General features: G+C 38.8%; 1 protein-coding gene across 9 annotated transcripts in view; it reads right to left on the minus strand.

The window, feature by feature from the left end:
- Positions 1-23,133, minus strand: part of GREB1L (GREB1 like retinoic acid receptor coactivator) — a 227,626-nt gene that overhangs the window by 87,626 nt on the left and 116,867 nt on the right. For 6 of the 9 annotated variants that reach the window (XM_075125292.1, XM_048840428.2, XM_048840429.2 and 3 more), the window contains 5 exons: positions 20,891-21,050; positions 20,433-20,630; positions 7,539-7,715; positions 4,649-4,825; positions 3,724-3,861 (listed from right to left, as the gene is read on the minus strand). In XM_075125292.1, coding sequence (XP_074981393.1) covers positions 3,724-3,861; positions 4,649-4,825; positions 7,539-7,715; positions 20,433-20,630; positions 20,891-21,047 — 847 coding nt within the window. In that variant the 5' untranslated portion in view covers positions 21,048-21,050. The remainder of the gene's footprint in view (positions 1-3,723; positions 3,862-4,648; positions 4,826-7,538; positions 7,716-20,432; positions 20,631-20,890; positions 21,051-23,133) is intronic. The other 3 variants (XM_048840433.2, XM_048840430.2, XM_048840432.2) reach the window with 2 other exon arrangements.

Genomic DNA, 23,133 nt, shown 5'->3' on the forward strand with positions numbered 1-23,133 from the left:
GACAGAGATGGCAAGGAGTTGGGGTGTGGTGGAAGAACTAGAACTGGCTGGGCAAAGACTCTGGGACAAGAAGAAAGTGGAGGGGGAGCCAGATTGGATGAGGAGCAAGACTAGGATTAAGAGCCAGCAGGGAGAAGGAATAGGGACTCAGCCAGTGAGCCTGGAGTAGGGAGACTTGGACTGGCTAGACCAGGAGACTGGGTTAAGACGAGAAGCCTGGGGAGTGGAGACTGGGACTCTGTGTGTAAGGAGAATGGAACTGGGACAAGGAGCCCTGGATGGAGAAGAAACAGGACTGGGACAGTGACAGGTTGGAAAAAACAGAGCTTGGGGGGAATAACAAGCGGAAGAGTCTATTCCTACTAGAGAACCTGCTTTCCATAGCCTGCTGTCCACTGCTGTCAGCACATATATGGAAAAGCCAGTGGCAGAGGGTGCATATCAAGCAGCACACATCTGTCTGGTCCATCTAAAGGGTCAAACCCTGCTGATGAACCACAAGGGTGACCATATGTCATCACATAATGGAGTTTCTGGTTTTTTCAGTTTGCTTTCATAAAAATCCAGAGAATTACTCAAAATTATATCAAATAGAAAATTATTAAGGTTGCAGACTCAAACACTAAAGTTAGGAAATGCCAGAATTAAGGTTGCTTGTCTAACCTTAATTTGGGCCCCTGTGTGTAAGCATTATGATATAATATTTAATTACATGATCACATACTGATTTTGCCACAAGACTCTTGCCTCACTCAGTGCACAGGATGGACCTGCTCTGGGGATGAATCAGGGCTGTGTAGTGAAAAGAGGCTGTTGTCTATAGAACTTCTGTCTCATCTGTTGTAGGTTTGAAGGTGCATAATGAACAAGGCAGAGGACTATATGAAGAGAAAGGTTGGTCGCACGGAACACTTCCCTGGAGAACTGTATTCTGTCTCTGAGATTCTATCCATGTTTTGGCAACAGGGTCCCTTTGTGATGTTGGGCAAGTCACTTAATCCAAACTTCTCACAGGAGGTCACTAATTGTGCATTCCTCATTTTCTGCATGCCCAACTTCAGATTGTAGGGCTTGATCTGCAGAAGTGCTGAGCACTCACACCTGCAAATGAAGTCAATGGAAGCAGTGCTTCACTATATAAAGTGCTACATAATACTAAGTACTGTGAAAAAATCAGGTCCTACACATCTCAAATTCAAATATTGACCGCAGCCTCTCTGTGCCTCAACTGTCCATCTGTAAATTGGGGACAATACCACCCCTTCACATCACAAGGGTTTTGTTGAGACAAATTAATTACTATTTGTGAAGCACTTGGATATTCTTGTGATGGGTATCACAGAAAATTTCTCATGAGGAAATTAATAATTGTATCCTCATAGATGAGTTTGAATAGTGTGCAGTAAATAAGGTCTGGGGGCACCCAGTGAACAATGAGGAGAAAAAAATATTGGATAGCTGCTCATTGAGCACAGTCCAGCCTGTACACTCAGTGAGGAAGTGGTCCTGTGGAAAAAACAGTATGTGCTTATATAATTAAAGACTTATCATAATTAATCTTTGAAGAATTAGATTTTATTGATAAATGGCGGTAAATGTCAATTTCCCCATGCACACACAAATCAATGAAAAGGTATTTCCATGGATAATAATCAAAATTTACAGACAGGTAAAGAAAGAAAAATGTTGCTTGAGAATTTATTAGAGTTTGATTTAAGGATATTTACTTTGTATACTTTGACATATGATGTTGACAATTTGTGTTTTAACAGTTATAAAGCTTTACATTTTTAAATCTCAATGTCTCCTGTCATGAAATAATTATTGCTTGACCAGCTCCATAATTTCCCACAACTATGAAAATTTAACTGGATAAAAACTGAAAAAATGCTTACAAATAAGCATTGATATGTCAAAAATATAAAAATATACAATTCCACTTATTGTAATCATAATGCATACACACAATGGGCCCATACTAAGGTTACACAGGCAACCTCAACTCTGGCATTTCCTACCTTTGAAGTGCTTGACTTTGCAACCTTGATGTTCTTTTAACATGTGTATATAGCTATTTGTATAATAGTTATATAACTTCTAAGGTAGCTAGGGCCTTGTACTTTAGTTACAAAGCTAGACAGAGGGAAGTACTCAAGTCCATACCTTAGGAAAGAAAAATGGTGATAAAAGGAACATATTTTCAGAAAGCAACCCAGTTTCATTACACCTACCTGAAAGCAACAGAGAAAAGTAGTTCACCTCAGTGTATGACTAGCTATGGAGACTTCCAGGGAGAAACCTGAACTTTCATCACAGGTGGTTTGCAACAGTACTTATACATTACAAACAAATATGGTGGGACTTTTTCCCCCTTGTCAAGTGGAATTTGTATTATGAATGTGGCACTATCTTCACTGGAAGGTAACAATGGTGGGAGATAAAAGAGTTTGATAACTGTGACCTGAGAGAACAAATAGTGATACAAAAGGACAAGAAGAAAGAAAATCATGGTGAGTTGATAAGGAGAAAGCAGTCTATAAAAGGTGTATCTATTAACTTGTCAGCAGCAACCCAGACAAAGCTGTGTAAATATTAGATTACTTGTTATGCCAAATAAAGAGAGATTCTCATGTGCCTGCATATTTTTCATGCAAGGACCTGGAGGCCAAGACACCACAACATTCTCATTCCAGATTAGAAATATAGTCTCTTAAATAGGAATAAAATCCAACACCTCCGGCAACGTGTCCTTGAACATGCTGACTAACATTTGCAACACCAATAGGAATGCTAATATTCAATTTTTATTGTTCATTTATTTTCAGCATCCCTTGTAAGCAAAAGAATTATTGAAACAAGTTTTTTTTTTTAATTTTGCACTTCAGATCCCTCCATATAAGCTTATATTCTAAAATATATGTGGCCAATTAAAATTCCTGGATAACTGAGATTTTCAGACATGACAAATCCTGTTCTGTTTTTACATCATTCAGAGACGGCAGAGATGTGCACTCCATTCAATCATAGCTCAGCTGAATAAAAACTTTTTGTTTCTAAAATCTATCAAATAAACAAAAGAACATGAACTGCAATAAATCAACTTCAAAAATTGTATCAACCTACAAAGCACACCAAAGAAAAATCACCTTTTGAGTCCAGAAGGAAAGCCCTTCTAGGTGAAACTGTTATGGTTATTAGAAAACGTCTTTATTTCTACTTAAATCAATGCACAACTCCACGAGATAATAATTTCAAAGCTTTGGAAATATGGCTATGATGTGTCTTAGCTCACTTAGAAAACCACTGCAGTTTATCACTACTTTTACCACACTTCAATAGTGGGAGTCAAACATCAAAAACAAAAGGCTGCTTTTTCTCCAGTGAGGAAAAACATGTCAATTCAAGGTACCCATTCTGTTTAGGATGTTCACTATAAAGGAGTATTTCACAACATCTGGGACATCAGCAAAAATAATATAATAAATAAATAAATAAAATGGATTTTTAAAAAAACCTAACTTTTCAAGCTACTATTAAGAGCTAAACTTATCCCAGTCTCATCAGGTCCTTAATACTGACAGAATAAATTTTGAAATATGTTTTCTATCTTTAAGTTGTAAATGATGCATGCTAAAAATCTACTTGGCAATCCTATGGAACATGTGAGGTACTTTATCTCCCCCAGTGGTCATTTCTACAGCATGCAGCACTTTCAGCCCCTACCTGTCTGAGTGAACCCTGATTTGTATCCATTAGCTCTTCCGCTCTCTGGGGCCGTGGATGGTGACACTGAAGAATTTGGTTTAGCAGAATGGCTAGCAGCAGATGATTGTCTGCTTCTACATTCTGGAAGTGAAGCAGCTACAGTACATATTAACAAGGCCTGGCTTTCAGTGCAACAGTTTAGTGCAACGGTGTTAAACATTGACAAATGTTAAAAGCACATACGGTATGACATGCAACAAATCGCAAAGTTCAGCTAAAACATCTCTCAGGATTCAACCAACCTAATTTAATTATTTAGTTACAAAAACCCTCCCCATAACATTCATATCAAGGGGCCTTCAACTTAAAGCTGAAGATATTCACCCTAGGTGCACCCAGGGTGCAAAACAAGAGAGCAAAACCTGAGTACGTGATCCCTCTTTCCATTCCCCTGAGATCAGCGTCCCCAGCTTTTATCTTAGAGTGCAGTTTGCGGAGTTAGTTTTTCTATGGGTGCTAGCATGAATTTATAAGTGATTAGATTGGCAGAGCAGTCCAGGAATTGCGGCTGGAGAATAGGCTGAGAGCCACTCTGCCAGATCCCGGAAGAAAACACCCAGACATAGGAGGCGATTATCGGGCTGATGGACCGCTTTATTTCTGCGGAAGGGGGGATTTGAGGCCTCCTCTGGGGATGTGGCGAGGAGGGGATAGAAGAGAGATGGATGAGAAACTCTCCTTTTACCTAAATCTTTAGCCTCTTGGGTGAAATCCTGGCCCCACTGAAAGCAGTGAAAGTTTTGCCATTGAGTTCAATGAAGCCAGGATTTCACCCCCTAGCTTTTTAAATACTTAAACCCAAAACTTTTAAGGTTCACCCAACACTACATAAAAATTTTCTAAAATCTGTAAACATGCTTCTAGCAAATGGGTTATTCTTTACCTTTCCAGCAGATAAGGGGTCCCTTTGACAGTACACCTTGGGAGCTTCTTACCAGGTAGTACTTTAAGTGCTTCTGCTTCTTTGGCTGAGTGGTTAGTTTCAAGTTAATGTGGTTGGAAAATTCCGTGAAGTATCGAAATCCCCTTTCTCCACAGCCTATACAATTCCCAGAAAACCCTGCAGGAAAGGGTGGGGGAAAAGGTACACAAACAAATTCCTTTTGAAATATACTGGGAATTAGGCCATTTTAGCCTTACCTGTATCTACTACAGTAACTGGGTAAGCTTCACACATAGCACAGGAATGACAGGAAGACAGACAAACAACAGAGACAGACTTTTGCTGCCTCACACCACTTTGTTTGAAAATGCCCTCTCTCTAGCTGTTACTAATTTAGGCCCAAAAACTATCCCCCAATCTTCCACACTGTACAGTTCCTCAGAAGGGAGCAAATTCTCAGAAGAAAGCACAATAGGTACATGAAGACTGAGAAAGTGATTCACAGGATGATCCAACACCCTCCATGTCAGTACCTTTCACCCCTGCTCCTAGCACAGAGTGGAGGACCGGCTCCAAGAAGCATGCTTCCTTTCCCAAACCTGACTGATCCACAGTTTTGTGTATAAAGTTAATGCTGCCTAAGGCAGCCTTAACTCCCGGGGCACTGTGAAATTCCCCTTTGGTCTTCCTGAAGAAGGAGCCTTCAAAAAGCAGGGGAGCGGGGGGCTAAGTAATACCTTTGCATTATTAAGTTCTCAAATGTAAAAGTGTAACACACGTCCTGATTACTTTCTTATGACTTATGATTTTCCCCCTTATTAGGGTCTTAAAAGGGCACAAATAAGAAATCACTTAATCCAAAATCCTTAGTTCTACTGAGGCAGAAATTTAGAGCTTTTATTAAATTTAACAGATTAGGAATACAGCCAAAAACTGGGTAGAAGACCATCTGATAGTAGAGACACTAAAATTATTTTGTGGAGAGAGCTGAATTACATCTTTGCACTAGGGTTTGTATGGTAGGACAACAGAATTAGGGCTATGTAATTTTCACTGAGGCCAATGAGAATTGTGCACTAGAAGAATTGGCTTCTGAGTAAGAGATGGGGAAGACTAAGTTTATTCCTAACCATATGCCCTTGCATTTGGCTTTATTAAAACACGCGTTTGAATAATCCCAGTTTACCAATCCATCAAGATTGTTCTGTACAACTGACGTCCTTATTATTTGCCAATCCACTAATTTTTGCATCACCTGCAGATTTTACCATCAACTCATTTAAATCACTGAAAAAGATATTGAAGGGCAAGTGGCCAAGAACAGGTCCCTGTAAGCAGAGGTGCTGGAACTAGGGGTGCTGCTGCTGCACATCCTAGCTTGAAGTGGTTTCCATTATATACAGGGTTTACAGTTTGGTTCAATGGCTCTCAGCACCCCAACTATACAAATTGTTCCAGCACCCCTGCCTCCATTAGAAGCATCTCTATTTGATGATGATTCCCCATTAACAATTACTTTTTGAGAGCTATCTATCCATTTAATAGGTGCTACACTGATTTTTGCAGTGCTAATTTTTATAATCAGAGTGTCATGAGGTACTATGTCAAATACTGTACAGACGTCTACATCAAAAGTTAACTTTATCAACCAAACTTGTAATCTCATCAAAAAACAATATCCAGTTTCTTTGACAAGACCTATTTTCCATAAAACCATGTTGATTGGCATTAAATTATATTGCCATCTTTTAATTCTTTACTGATTACTTCCCATGATTTTGCCCAGTCAAGCTAACTTTCCTATTAGTTACCTGGATCATCCTATTTACCTTTTTAAATACTGCACAATATTATTTCTTTACCCCAGTGTTCCATGATTTATTAAAAATCAATAACAGGGGCTCAGAGAGCTCCTGAGACAACTATTTTAAACTGCTTGTGTATATTATTACCCAGTCCCATAGACTTTTACATTTTTAATTTTAGTAGCTCACCGGCAGAGCACAGATGAGCTGTTGGCTCATTACCAAATAAGATGATAGGCAAGAAGAGGCTAAACTATGAAGGTAAGGTCTTAAAAGGAAAGACAATTTGTAACATGGAAGTGGAAAAGGTGGAGCGAGTGGAGGGATACAATGAGGGGAAGGGCAGGTAGAATAATGTGATTGGACCAATGAGGCAAGATAATGAAATTGGCAGTAGCATTTGAATGGATTACGGGCGACAATATGGCATTTGTCAAGGACAAAAATGAGGAAGCTGCAATAGTTAGGATGTAAGATAATGATGGCCTGGACTAGAGTTTTAGCTAAATAAATCCATTAAAGCTTTAGCGAAATTTCTTGTCTATTGAAAAGTCCACCTCAATGTATTCTAGGCACCACAGGAACAGGGAAGAGAGAGAGAGGAAATTCAAGATGGAGATTGATGGTGCCAAAAAACCAACAACCTTACATCACTTTTATTGGTCTGTTCACCCAGCAGTCATAGGCCAAGAGGGCAAAACAGGTGTGCAGATGCATGTCTCCAATTAGCAAGAAACATTACTGTGTTAATTCATATTTTAATTATTATAAATATAATCTGTGTCTGCTAATTCATGTTTCTTATTCATGAAATGAAATTTTTACACACTGACTGGAGGTTAAAAATTGACTACGTTTCACATTTATGCCCCAGTGCTGCAACAGACTTTGTGTGGGTGGACTCCTGTACCTATGTAGGGCCATATTTTAAACAGGCTTTTCAAGAAGTTCAGTTATAGATTTAGTTTCATAAATACGGAACTCTCTTCAACATACCATGAAGAAAAATTCATTTCTTGAATCAACTTTAAACCAACCTTTAGTTATCAATTGTTGTACCAAGAATAATAATGAAAACCATTTACCTAAAAGTGCATTTTTTCCATGATCATCTGGCAAAAACCGCTTGTCAACAGCACAGACTAAAATATGCTCAGGAAGATTTGGAGACTTGGCTCCTACCAGCAGGAAGCCTGCTGGGATATCAATTTGTTCCACGCACAGCGATATTAACCGCAAATCCTTGCCTGCTTGACAAAAACCTGAAAAGAAAAGATGTGTGATTAAACTTTTACGAGTGGTTTGCTGTCACTTTCTCTTTTGTTCGTTTCAGCTATGCAAAGCAGCCAAGGAAGATGTTTCCCATTATTATCTAATTTAAATTCTTTTTTTTTAGAAAATACATACATTGTGTAAATGTATCATCATTTAGGGTCTAATCCAAAGACCACTAACGTCTTTGGAAAGACTTCAACTAAGCTCAGCGTGGGTTTTGGATCAGGTCCTTAATAAGGATACAGATCCACTGGCAGGGGGCATCAGCGAAAATAAATAGCCATTATTTACCTAAAAGGCTTCTGATTGGAGAAAGTAAGTAAAACTCTGGAGATCAGAAATCAAATGGCTAAGAAGCAGATACCTTTTCCACTATTCAAGTCCAGTTTTAAATAGAAGAAACGCTAAAACTCTCAAACGTATGAAAAAGCCCTACAGTGCAAAACTCATCCCGTGTTTCCTTTCCATCTATACCACGTCACTTGAAACTAAACAAAAAAAGTTATGAGTTCATAAAAACAAAACAAACAAACCTCTTAAATTATTCCCAAGGAGTTCTATCTTCTCCGCATCTCTCTTTAGATTGTAAGCTTTATAAAGGGGACAGTCTTTAACTTTGTGACTTGGTGCTAAACAAACATATTAATAATAAAAAAGATTGCTACATATCCAGTGTTTACTAAGAAAAAAACACTAAAAAACCCATCAGTAGTTTACGAAATTTGACCCTAAGTTATACCTACACCAACTCTTTATGCTCAGGAACACTGAAATAAAAGAAATTTCAGTGATATATTATTCAAATAGAAGTTTTTTGGGGTGCTCCAGCTTTTATTTTCCATCTGTGTATTACATTGTCTAATATATATAACTGTTACTGTTTATGTGATGCAATCCATTTTTCAGAGGTTTATACGTTTTCTTTGAAGAAAAAGATGCATTTAAAAACTCAGTTCAGCAGTGGGGCTTTCAGAAGACTGTTGCTTTTTGTTTGCCCCTACCCTCATAAAAAACTAAACTCAGCCATATGAGACTTAAAATCATTTTTCAAAATTCACAACTTGTTTGTTTAGGCATTTTCAAAATTTCCAATTTTAAAAAAAATTTAAAAGCAATTTCTGAGTTAAGAACAAATCAGAAAGAGATGGAATTTATGTTATCATTGGTTCATAATGTAGGTTGACATTTGAGTTCTGAAGTTGAGTTTTGTGTGTTTGCGTTTAACTTTAAAAATAGAAAAACCATTCGTGGGCCAGTCAACCAGCATCTGTATTGGATTTATGGGGATCAAAATGACTGGCCACATTCTCTGCTGGCATAAGTCAGGGCAGCTCCATTATTGATCCCAAACTATTTACAACAGAACAAAATCTTGCCCTACTTTCTCCCTGATTTACTTCTAGTTCCGCTTTGAAGACTGAGATGACAGACACCAGAGGGAGCCATCTTTATCTCTTGTCCTCCTCCACCGGAAGGGATATAGTGACAAGGGACCTTTTGGTCTCTCTTTTCATAGGCAATGAAACTGTTAGTGGAAGCATTATAAAGCCAGGTTTATAAATGGTTCATGCGAACACAATTTCAGCACAGGTAGCCTGGCTAATGTACAGCACACACAATAACTTCATAAGCCATTTTGCTAACCTGGCTCTATGATAGTACGTCCCTACCTAATTTCCACTTCTACAGGTGCAGGAAAGCTCACCCATCTGTCAGCTGCAGCAGTAGGTGGTAAGTAGATTTGTTTCAGGGCATTAGCAAATATGGGGTTGGCAGGTGACAGGGCACTCCACTATTGGTTGACAGGGAGTATGGTTTTTCCTCTGCCACAGTAGCAGAACCTTCCTGGTGTGCATTGAAGTAAACCTGAAAATCCTTTTTCAGTGCCTATTTGTGCATATACAGTATAGTTTACCAAAGAACAGCTTCAAAAGGCTCTACTGTATCGGTTGTAGCAAACTATTATAAACCTTCATTATTAATTCAATTTTAACAGCCACATCCAAGGCATTACCATCTATGTACTTTAATACTGTACACCCTGATCCTGTAAAAATTCATGCATCTACATAACTTTACCCTTGTAAGTAGTGCCCTTAACATCAATTTGAGTCATGCCGCATGGAGGATGCCATTTTGCTCTACAAAATGGCATCCTTCATACAGTGTTAACTCACATACGTACACAAGTTCACACAGGTAAAGGCATTCCAGTAACATACAGCCTATTCAGTACTACTACACCATCACTTGAAGGAAAGTCCTATTTTGCTCAATCTAACGGAAGACATGTAATATTTTTGCATAAACGAGTTTAGAGTAATCAGGGGCGTTATCAATGTAGACATCATACAGGTGGGGATGTAACCCGGTTCTAGATAAAAGGAGCTCTTCTGGGTAAATTGTATTTTACTCAAAATGTAAATTGCCTGCTTACCCAGTTGTGGGTGGTACATACCACTGAGATATTATGGCTAAAATTTTCAAAGAAGCCTTACTTCATTAGATACTCAAATCCCATTGACATTCAATGGAAGTAGTGTGCCTAACTCTCTTTGGCTCCTTTGATAATACCAGCCTATACCTCGGTCTAAAATGGCAAAATTACCCACTGATACAACAGGGGTCAGCAATGAAAAATTTTGCTATTATACACAAGGCTTATGATACAAAAGATGTGATTGTTTTAACAATTACTCTTTAGTACAGTCTTAACTAGGAAATTTTATAAAAATGTTCCTAACTCCACTAACACTGACTGTTGGAGCTTTATGCTAAAATGTGTTATTGTTAGCAACACTAGGAGATCTAGAGTACCCAGGGTTTTGGCAGTCAACAGTTTTCAGCACTGTTGTAATCTGACCTGACAAAATAGCTATGTGTCACTGTGCTAAAAATCCTGTTAGCAGCTAAAACCCCACCTACAGCAGGTCTACTAATGTTCTAACACTAATTCCACTGAACTCAGGTTAGCACTGGAAGGAATTTTTGGATAAAATTCCATAGCATGCACACCACCCTGATTGAGACAGGCCTAGCAAATCACGTTGAAAAGGTGTTAGTAGGAACACAATTTAAGCTGTGTTTAGGACAGATTCATACCATCAGTTCTGATGAGGTCTCAGTGTGAAGGACAGAACAGGAGATCCTCAAAACCCTAGAAGGAGCCCCAAGAGGAAAAAGCAACCAGGAATAGTTCATAACATTTTAACAGTCATCTGAGCATGTACCACTGCACCAAGGCACATCTGTGTTACACCATAATACCTGAGCACAGAGGTCCCCAAACTGTGGCGTGTGCCCCACTTTGGGGGGCATGGAGGACCATCTGGGGGCGGGGGCATGGCAGACCCTGGGCCAACCCCATGGGGGGGGGGGAGAGAGCACTACCCAGCCCCTCTCCTGCTCCGGTCCCCAGCCTCAGCCACTGGCTATGTCTCCGTTCCTGGCCTGGGGCCGAGGCTAGGGGCAAAACCAGAGTAGAGCCACACCTGGCCAAGGCCTGGCTGCCAGCCCCCACTGCAGTCCAGCCACTGCCCTGCTCCTGGCCCCAGACTCACCTCCAACTGCAGCCCCAGCCTCTGCCCCCTTACCCTGTGTCCATGTCCCCCACCAACTCCTGAGCCACAGCCCTGTTCCCGGCCCTGGTGGGGCAGAGGGGGCGCTGACAGGGGTAAGGAGGAGCAGGATCCTCAAAAGTTTGGGGACCACTGTCTTAGCAGTACAGAGTGAAACTAGCCTATGTATCAGAGGCTGATACTATAGAGTCTAGACAATAGTATCCTCTTATCTGAGAGGCTGTTTTATCTGCATAAATTTCATGCTCCCTATTCAATTAGGATAAATACATTCTATTATATAAATGCTGTACATACACAGCCTGTAATGGTACATACTACAACGTAGATATGTCTTTTAATATTTACCCAAGATAATAGATGAGAAGCTGCCATTACTATATACAAGATACTCGCAAATTCCACAGTAAACTGCAAACACTTCTTATACCTTTATAATTGTTCTCTTGTATTATCTTTTGTTTACGCTACTAAAAAAATAGCTCCACAAATGCAAAAACCAAAAAGATCTTTGAACATAAAACTAACGTTTAAACAAGATTTACCATCTAGCTTAAAAGTTTAAAAAGCCATGGAAAAACAAAGCTGATGTTAAAAATTTGTCTTTGGCTCACCCTCAGCATAGACAGGAGGCTGAAGAAATGACAGCAATGGGTTGCACTCAGGACTGATTTTCAGTTTTGTTTTATGCATTTAATTCACACGCTTTAAGGCTGAACTTTTAAAGGGATTCATAGTTGGCTTCCATTTGTACGAGAAGCTTTAATTGATAGCTGTTCGAGACATGTCAAATAAAAAATATTTTCTTTACAAAGACTTTAGGGGATTTTGTGTTTACACATCAACAGCCAAATCAGAAAGAGTAGATTAATAATTTTGGCCAGGTACCTCTGTGTTAGTTTAAAGTAAGAGATTATCAGAGAATACGTATCTGCTTCTATGAAGAAAAATCTTTAATTTTCTTCCCAAAAAAATGTAGACAGTATCCAAGAGCCATCCATTCTTCTTCTTTTCCACCCATGTAAGGATCATTTCTTTAGCAACAAAATGAATCATTTGTATAGAGTATTTTTGTTAATTGTTTTCTCAAAAAGTTCCAGTCATAACATTTTATTTTTCTGGCTTACCAGAAGTTCAGAGTGCTAATTTTTTTTCCTACATGATTTTGTGTTGATAATTAAATATCAGATAGATACGACTATACCCATGTAAACATCAATAAGGCACACATTTTCAAAAATTGACCTCTAATTTATGCTAGTGTAATCTGCACGCATAATTTTTTTTAGATTCGGTTCATATCAAGTGTATTTGCACTATATACATGCTCATTTATATAGGTATTGATACATGAAAATTCTGTCAAGTGACAGTATGTACAAGTTGTTTACACAAGTGATTGCAATTTGTACTATAAAAATGATGCATTCACCAATACAGGCCAGATTTGGAAATTTAACCCTTTACTGTTATTTGCATGGATACAGGTATCTCCTGATGTATAGTTACACATGAAGAGGGGGTAAAAACTAGGGCTGTCAAGTGATTAAAAATATTCATCGTGACTAATCACACTGTTAAACAATATTAGAATACCATTTATTTTAATTTTTGGGATGTTTTCTACTTTATCAAATGTATTGCTTTCAGTTACAACACAGATCACGAAGTGTACATTGCTCACTTTATATTTATTTTTGATTACAAATATTACTGCTATAAAAACAAAAGAAATTGTATTAAAGTACTTGTATGAGGTGAATTGAAAAATACTATCTCTTTATCATGAAAGTTGATCGTACAAATGTAGAATTATATAAAAAAAATAACTCATTCAAAAATAAAACAATGGGCTTGTGGCTGAAGCATGAAAAGGCATACAAATGTTTAGCATATCTGGCACGTAAAATACCTTGCAATGCCGGCTACAAAAGTGCCATGCCAACGCTTGTTGTCACTTTCAGGTAACATTGTAAATAAGACGCCAGCAGCATTATCTCCCATAAATGTAAACAAACTTGTTTGTCTTAGTGATTGGCTGAACAAGTAGTAGTACTGAGTGGACTTGTAGGCTCCGAAGTTTTACATTGTTTTGTTTTTCAGTGCAGTTACGTAACAAAAAAAATATCTACATTTGTAAATTGCACTTTCACGTTAAAGAGATTGCATTACGGTATTGTATGAGGTGAACTGGAAAATACAGTTTCTTTTGTTTATCATTTTTACAGTGCAAATATTTGTAATAAAATAACAATATAAAGTGAGCACTGTATACATTGTATTCTGTGTTGTAACTAACATCAATATATTTGAAAATGTAGAAAAACATCAAAAATATTTAATACATTTCAATTGGTATTCTATTGTTTAACAGTGCTATTAATCGCAATTAATTTTTTTGAGTTAATCGCATGAGTTAACTGTGATTAATCGACAGCCCTAACCCCCCCAACCCCATTTTAGCTGTCATTTGGCCAACAAAAATCAACCACTATAATCCTTACAATGTTTAGAAAATATTAAAAAAATAAAAGTAAACAAATGAGCTCTTTGATTCACTCCCCGCTCAAAAAAAAAAATTTACCATGGGATCCTCAGCTTTGTTTTAAAAAGAGAGCAGGCACTTAAATCCTGATTAGTAATTTGCGAAGTGCCAAAAGCAACGGGAAAGAAGAATAATGAATAGCTCTTAGGGACATCATCTGCATTTCTTTGGAAGAAAATTCAAATGTTTTCCTTCACACAAGCATGTTTGCATTCCACAATCATCTTCATTTAAACTAGCACAAGCCTGTCTGCCCAATAAGGAATAGTCTTGTCCGCACAGCTGTGGAAATACAAGCAAAAGGGCTAAAATCTTTTGAAAGCAAAGATTTTCTATTTTGTTTTCTTTTTTCACCTAAAGGTACCAAACACCCTGCTTAGTATGGGGTACAAACTTGTATCTGTACTGCAAAAAATATATTTGCATAAGAAATTAGCTTCTAGGAATTACATATGAATTGCAGTTCACTGTCACTCACTATTGTAACTTTACAGCAACTGATCAGGTGTTAAGTACCTGCTTACTTAATTGCCTCTGAAATTACTTTTGACCTCCTTTAGACCTCAGGTAAATTGAGGATTTACTAACAAAAGGAAGGTGCTACTATTGTGTTTCACACATATCTTGCATATAATGCCATTCCACAAATTAAGACAAGAATGCTTTAAAGGCATGGCAATGAAGAGGTTAAGAACTGTTTACTGTATTATCTAGTTGTACATTTGAGGTCATTATGCTAAAAGCTGTCAGTATTTCCATTGGTTTTAGAGTAGCAGCCGTGTTAGTCTGTATCCGCAAAAAACCTTCACAGAAGTTTATAACTGGGCTATAAAAATCCATTTGGAGCTAAAACTTCTGCCAAAAACCAAAAAGAAACACTTATGCTTATTGCTTAAAAAGGCTTTATTTTTACAAACAGAATAATTATGTGGACTTGTCACCCTATAATGGTCTTCCAACAAGAAGGATAAAGGACCTCCTGCTACTGCCAAGTTAGGAAGAATGTTCAGCAAAAATGTTACTTGTGTTTTATTCATTATCAAAGGCAATACAAACCAGTTCATGCATTTCTGATTGATTTATGACTCAGCCATGTGAATTTGGGGAATTATGTGATTTTTTAAATAAAAATTAGGATGTTATATGGAATATGAAATGACCATGAGTGAAATCCTGGCCCCACTGAAATCAACAACACAACTACCATTGACTTCAACAGGACCAGGATTTCACCCCACATAAGGTACAACCCTTGACAAATTTAACCTAAAGTATCTGTATAACCAGCAAAACTTATGAATTGCAGACTCAGGAACCAAGGACCCAATCCAGTACATGTTCAGGTTGGAGCACCCTGAGCAGCCCCACTGACTTCAACTTTTAATTTTTTATCTATTATTTTGAATTCAATCCTAATATTACTTTTCTTTGTAAGCAACTGCTGAGTTGCTTCAGGGACGTCATGCAATGGAAAATGGAAGGTTAGGTGATCTGTATGATCACATATAGGAGGAAAGGTGGTCACTGAGTCAATTTCTTTGTTTAGACATGGTGTAGAATATGAACATATTTGGGTACCCATGCACTTACAACAATACATATAATTATACACAATCTATCAATTGGCGTGGGTTCAGAGAAGAGCCAAGAGAATAATTAGAAAACATGCCTTATGGTGATAGGCTCAAGTAGCCTCAAGCCTAAAGGACAGTTAAGGGGTGACTCGATCATAGTTTATAAGTATGTACATGGGGAACAAATATTTAATAATGGGCTCTTCAATCTAGCAGACAAGATCCAATGACCGGAAGATGAAGCTGGGCAAATTCAGACTGGAAATAAGGCATACATTTTTAACAGTGAGGGTAATTAACCATGGGAACCATTTACCAATGGTCTTGGTGGAGTCTCCATCACAGACAATTTTTACTTTGACTGGATTAAAAAAAAAAAAAAAGATATGCTCTAGTTTAAATGGAATTATTTTGGGGATTCTATGGCCTGTGTTATACAGAAGGTGAAACTAGAACAAGGATCAGCAACTTTTGGCATGAGGCCCACCAGGGTAAGCCCCCTGGCAGGCGGCACCAGTTTGTTTACTTGTTGCGTCCACAGGTTCGGTCGTGGGCTGAGGGATGTGCTGGCTGTCGCTTTCCACAGCCCCCATTGGCCTGGAACTGTGAATCGCAGCCAGTGAGAGCTGCGATCGGCCGAACCTGCAGACACAGCAGGTAAACAATCCAGCCCGGCCCGCCAGGGAGCTTATGCTGGCAGGCCGCAGGCCAAAAGGTTGCCGATCCCTGGACTAGAAGATCACTATGGTTCCTTCTGGCCTCAGAATCAATGAATCTGTCAGTCTACAGCTACTCTGATGAAACGTCAGCAATGTTTTAAAATTTCTTCCCTCTCCTTTTCCAACAATCAAAAAATAAAATCCCTTCCCACCAACCCAGCATCTTCAGGAAAACCCTTAATAGGAACATGAACTGAAAGGGACCCCCTGGGTCATTGAGTCTAATCCTCTGCTATTCTGAACAACTCTGTGATATCATCCCATTCATAAATTCAACACAATCCATTTTAAAACTAGTTAGGTTGTTTGCCCCCACTACTCCTATTGGAAGGCTGTTCCAGAGCCTCACTCCTTTGATGTTTAGAAACTTTCTTCTAATTTCCAGCCTAAATTTATCCATGGCCAATTTATACCCAGTAGTTCTTGTGCCAACATTGCCATTTAGCTTAATTAGCTCTTCTCCCACCCCTTGATGTATTTATGGGGTATGTCTACACAGCTTCTGGGAGCGAGCCTCCCACCACTGGTCCACACACCTGTGCTGCTAGCACTTGCGCTAATGTTTTTAAAATAGCTGTATGGATGATGCTTTTACATTATGGTTCAGGCTGGAGTTTGGGCTCTGAAGCCCACCCCATACCCTGGAGCCCAAGCTCGAGCTTCCACCTGAGCCAAATATCCACATTGCTATTTCTAGTGCACTAACATGAACTCTGCCACCACAAGACTGTCAACCCAGGCTGTGAGATACACTCCCAAGAGCTGTTTAGAAATACCATAGACAGCAAAAATATTCCCCTCTCAGCCTTCATTTCGCCGGGTTAACAAGCCAAGCTCTTTTAGTCTCCTTTCAAAAAAAATAGACTCTCCATTCCCCGATCATCCTAGTAGCCGTTCTATGCATCTGTTCCCGTTTGAATTCAGCTTTCTTGAACATGGGTGCCCAGAACTGTACGCAGCATTCCAGGCAAGATTTTACTAGTGCTTTGTACACCGGCATTAGTACTTCCCTATCTCTACTGGAAATACATCCTAGGATCAACATTTGCCTTTTTCATGATCACATCACACTGGAGGCACAGTCATTCTGATCGACTAATAAATCCAGCTCTCTCTTCCTCTGTCATTTCCAATTGATGAGCTCCCATACAGAAAAGCTTTGCAGCCACCCAATATCATTATACTTGTGGTTTCAGAGTAACAGCCGTGTTAGTCTGTATTCGCAAAAAGAAAAGGAGTACTTGTGGCACCTTAGAGACTAAACAATTTATTTGAGCATAAGCTTTCGTGAGCTACAGCTCACTTCGGAAGAGCTGTTTGGAAACGTCTTTCCCCCCAAAATACTTCCCAAAACCTTGCACCCCACTTCCTGGACAAGGTTTGGTAAAAAGCCTCACCAATTTGCCTAGGTGACTACAGACCCAGACCCTTGGATCTTAAGAACAATGAACAATCCTCCCAACACTTGCACCCCCCCTTTCCTGGGAAATGTTGGATAAAAAGCCTCACCAATTTGCATAGGTGACCACAGACCCAAACCCTTGGATCTGAGAACAATGAAAAAGCATTCAGTTTTCTTACAAGAAGACTTTTAATAGAAATAGAAGTAAAGAAATCACCTCTGTAAAATCAGGATGGTAGATAACTTACAGGGTAATTAGATTCAAAACACAGAGAACCCCTCTAGGCAAAACCTTAAGTTACAAAAAAGACAGACAGAAATAGTTATTCTATTCAGCACAATTCTTTTCTCAGCCATTTAAAGAAATCATAATCTAACACATACCTAGCTAGATTACTTGTTAAAAGTTTTAAGACTCCATTCCTGGTCTATCCCCGGCAGAAACAGCATATAGACTGCTCTGTCAGACCGAAGAGAAAGAATTCCAGAGTCAAGAGCCCTCCACTGAAACCACACCTCCCTCGACCTCTTCCAGAATCAGACATCTAGGAACTTGCCATCTTCAACACCTCAGCTTATCTCAATTGTCAATTCTGAGTCCGAATATAAGGTAACCAGGACCCAAAATCTAAGTGAGCTTTGTAAGTCAAAGCCAACAAACAGAATTGCATGCACAAATGAATTCAAAGGCAGTACAAACTAAAGAACATGGATGTAAAATGCTCCATGTGTGAAACCCTACTAAGTACAATATGCAGGGATACTGCAGATGTTTATATCACACTCAGCACCCTGGCATCTGAGCACCTACCTGCACTAAAAGTACCCCCAAGTCTTCAAGTGTAGCTCCAAAGAGTAATCCAGACTGGAGGTGAGAAAGGCATGGATGATTGTGGCACAGTTTGTATATGAAAAGAAAGCCAAAGATGGAAAGGAACACTCTTGACAACTGTTGCTGTCTGGACAGCTAGAAGCAGCCAGGGATCCAGTAGGTTCCCAAGGTTGTGCAACTTAGCAACCGAAGGCAGACACACTCCACACCTGAAGGGACCAAAATCACTTCCATCATCGGCTCAGGTTGTTTCTCACAATCTACAACGGTCACTTTATGGCTTTAACTGGGTGTACTTCTACCAGCTAGCTGTCATTCAAGCCCTGACCTTGGTCAGTCACTAGAAATGCAAGCAACCACTCCCATGAAATAGAGGCACAGAACTAATTTCCATCAACATTCTGAGGACACTTCACCCCAAAGAGCCTCACATGCATACCCTGAACAGGAAGGAAAATAAAACCCCGGAGTACTCCAATGAGAGAACCTAGGAGCAGGGAAGCAATTGCTCAAAGGCTATCAGAGTCCACTTGGAGAAAAAACAACAAAGCCACTGTATCCATCCCTGCCAAGTTACACAGACATGTCAGTGCTGTATCAGGATAAATGACACCCTATGCTGTGACAAATCTAAGTGAATCAACACAAGCACTTGATCTTGGTCTGTTGCTACAAGACCATCAACCAGTGAGACCAACTTAGTTTCTGTGTCATTCCCAGGTCTAAAATCTGAAAGTAGTCCAAAATAAATAAATAAATAAATAAATAAACAAACAAACCCTCTGAACACACCAGCCAATGTGAATACTATATCACAACAAACCTCTCTCAATAACTTTCCCCAATTTCTGATAACAGCCCAGTGTTTTTGGAGTCAAGGCTTTTGGGATTCCTTTGTTTTGGAGGACAGACATGCCCATCTAAGACAGACGGATCCAGAAGGGACCAATACATAAGATTTTTTTTTTAAGAAAAAGTGAACATTTGCCACCAATTACCACAGAAATTTTCTGTTCTAATTTGGGGAGAAAACTGGTAATTACAGATACCAATCTGTATAGTAGCTGTTGGCAAACAATGACTATTTAATAACAACTATTGCAAAAAGGCCAACAAACCAGCAGAAATTTAACATTAACATAAATAAGTTTATGTAACAGTTATGATTAAGTTATTTTCTTCAAGGAATTTTTAGGTCTGTAGGATATCAAACCAATAAGAATGTAAACCCGTTATTTAATATTTACTCCTAACAGCTTTCTCCCTAACCATTCTATCCACACAATATCCAACATCATTGCCTTCCTGCTCATATTTTCAATAACTAGCATGGTCAACAAGTCTGTTTATCCTTTAAAAAGCTTAGGTGTGACTCTGAACCTGTTACACTGGTAAGCAGCTACTCATGCAAGCACTCCTTTATGGCTATGGTAATACTCACCTGAGTAAATATTCACTAATGTAAGGAAGATGTTCGCTGTTTGGCTCTTAGTAATTAATTAGGGCCATAATGAGCCTTAGCCACTTCTAACAAATAATACAGACTTTTTTATACACTGTATCAAACCCCCTTATTTGAATATTTCCCCCATAACTGTTAGCTACATTTTTAAACAGCTATTTTAAAATCTTTTGGAATTCTACAAAGTCATATAAAAGGTTGGGGCTGACTGTCTATGTTAGTTACTCATGCAAGTCAACTAGTATAATTTTTATAGACTTTAAAAATGTTTAAAAATAGTTTGAATGCTTTAAAAAGCCTCTTGTTAAATTTATGTTTGAAAATGTTACATTACATTCTATTCTGGGCCATATTTGAAAATGTAGTCTCAGTCCAAAGCCAAAATTTGATCACAGTTCCAAATTTCTGAGCAGAACTATTCATGCGACTAAGGGTACACTCCTGATCCCTTTGTAAAAATCACTTCCTTGGTCACCAGGCAATATCACAATTCAGCATATTCATTTGATCAGTTTTCATTATTACTAGTTTCTAACCTTAAACACTACAGATTACAGTGAGAACTGATTTAAGCACAGGAATGAGAACTAACCATCGGTAGTGCAAGACCCTTCTGGGGCAGGTTTTTGTGAATATGGGATTGGTGGACTACTTGAATCTGACATGTCTTCATCCTCCTCCTCGTCTTCCATTTCATTAACAGTTTGGTTATTAGAAAAATCCAGACTACCGTTCTGTGTGTAACGATGTACCAACTCTTTGTCCAATTCTTCCACCTTTGGTTTTACATCTGAAAAGAATACAAAAACAGAATCATCTCTACATCCACAGCAGTTCAAACCAATACTACGCTTGGAAACAAAATACCACAACCCTCTTTCTTTTAAGAGGCACAAAAGATGGATTTTATGTCATATGGATAAGCATATGGATTTTATGTCAAAGAATGAATTGAACTGTAATATTTTATAACCACAGTCCCCCGATGCTTGAGGGCCCCTTTTTGAAAAAAAAATGACAAACTGAAGTGTGCCATACTTGCATAGTTACCTTCTGGCAAGAAAGGAGGTTGGTCCGGGTCCAGGTAGAGTTGAGAGAAGATTGGCCGTGGGACAACACTACTGCATCTCAGAGAGGCTTCTATAGAGTTGTGAAGAGCTTCTTCAAAACGGGCGGATTTCAGTTGCCCTGCATATGAATTCCCCATGATCTACCAAATTTAAAAAAAGGGGGGTTGGCTGTTAAGGGGATAGGGAAATATATACACAGATACCATGTGTTCAAAACGATCATTTATGAATCAATAAATAGCCCATATAGTACCCATGAAAGATCAACATTAGCAGTAGCATTTAGTAGTTAATGCAAAATGCAGTGAAAAAAAACTTGAAATAGTACAGTTTGTTACTGTTTGGGTTTGGAAGCCTCCATTATTTCCTTGTTTCTGCAGTTAGCCCATCTCAAATACATTGGTTATACACTAATTCCCCTTAAGTTTTACCTCAACTTCAAGAGTCTACCTGATGCAGAATTTAATGGAGGGCAGATAAAATCATCTAAAATGATGTGAATTGACTTTTAGTACACAAGGTATATAATCCTGCTTTTATTCTCTTTACCTGTATCTTCTGGGATTTGAGAGGGTTGGTTGAGATAGAGAATACAGGAATATGCAGAATTTACAAATTAGCTTATTTCAGTAACTGTCCAGTTATGTGGCTGCATGACTATATTTATGGAAAAGTTATGTTTGCAGAACAATTGTACGCACAGGCATCTTATTGAGCCTGTTGCCACTGCCGATATCAAGTTAAAGTATCTGAAAGGCCAGTATTTTCATTCTAAAGATTCTTGACCTTTTTTCATAAAGGATGCAAGGTTAATACACTGCAAGTGGCGGAGTTTATAGTATTTCTGTACATATCACCATTGTTATCAATATAATTACGACTAGACAATCTGAACCTTACAACTAATGATATAACGAGTTTTCATCAAACAATGAATACAAACAACGTCAGCACAGTATACAGGCAAAGCTGTGAAATGTTTTTATTTTAAGCTATACATTACATTTTTCACTAGTACACATTTAACCAATCAAATTTCTCAAGAGTTAATTTTCCCGCTCATTTATTTGATAGTGAATGTATTAAAATATATGAAGTTAGTCAAGGACAAACCGCACTTTAAACCATAACTTGTTCTGCACTCTTAGGTGCTAGTTTGCAGCTGTGATCCACTGCACTGCTGTCTCTAATGGTGCTGAATACTCTTTCAGATTTAAACATTACGTAGTGGAGCAGCCAAGTAAGATTTTACAGCGAAGTGAGGACAAAACATACCAAATCATAATTCTATCATTTGATTGCGTCTTCACAGCACACAGTATGTATTCCAGAGACACAATGACAACTCAGCATCCACTAATAATAGGCAATCCTGGTGACTGAATTACTGTAAAATTTTATTCCAACTAAGTTAACTTTTAGCTATTTATTTAATCAGACAAAAAAGGAACAAGTGCAAAACAAGTTACCACTTGACCTTATTCCTTTTCCACCTTCCTGACGTCACCTCGTTCTATGACTAGGGAAGCAGTGTGGCCTATTGGATACAGCACTGGACTGGGACTGAGGAGACCTGGGTTCTATTTCTAGCTTGGCCACTGGCCTGCTAGGTAACCACTTAACCTCTCTGGCCTAAGTTTCTTCATCTTTAAAATGAGTATAATGATGGGACCTCCTTTGTAAAGCACTATTTAAAGTATTAATTATGTCAGGAAGCACATTTAGACAGGGAAGATGGTCCTGCGCTAAGGTGCTAGCCTAGAACTTGGGAGACCTGGGTTCAAGTCTCTGCTCTAGCACAGACTTCCTGTGTGACCTTGGGCTAGTCACTCAGTCCCTCTGTGCCTCAGCTCCCCATCTGTAAAATATGGATAACAGCAATTCCCTACCTCACAGGAATGTTGTGAGGGTCAATACATTAAAAATATTGTGAGGTGTTTTGAGACCATGGGGCCGGACGAGTTGCATCCGAGAGTGCTGAAGGAATTGGCGGCTGTGATTGCAGAGCCATTGGCCATTATCTTTGAAAACTCGTGGGGAACCGGGGAAGTCCCGGATGACTGGAAAAAGGCTAATGTAGTGCCAATCTTTAAAAAAGGGAAGAAGGAGGATCCTGGGAACTACAGGACAGTCAGCCTCACCTCAGTCCCTGGAAAAATCATGGAGCAGGTCCTCAAAGAATCAATCCTGAAGCACTTGCATGAGAGGAAAGTGATCAGGAAC

This window comes from Caretta caretta, chromosome 2 (genome assembly GCF_965140235.1).
Source record: "Caretta caretta isolate rCarCar2 chromosome 2, rCarCar1.hap1, whole genome shotgun sequence".
Lineage (NCBI taxonomy): Eukaryota > Metazoa > Chordata > Testudines > Cheloniidae > Caretta > Caretta caretta.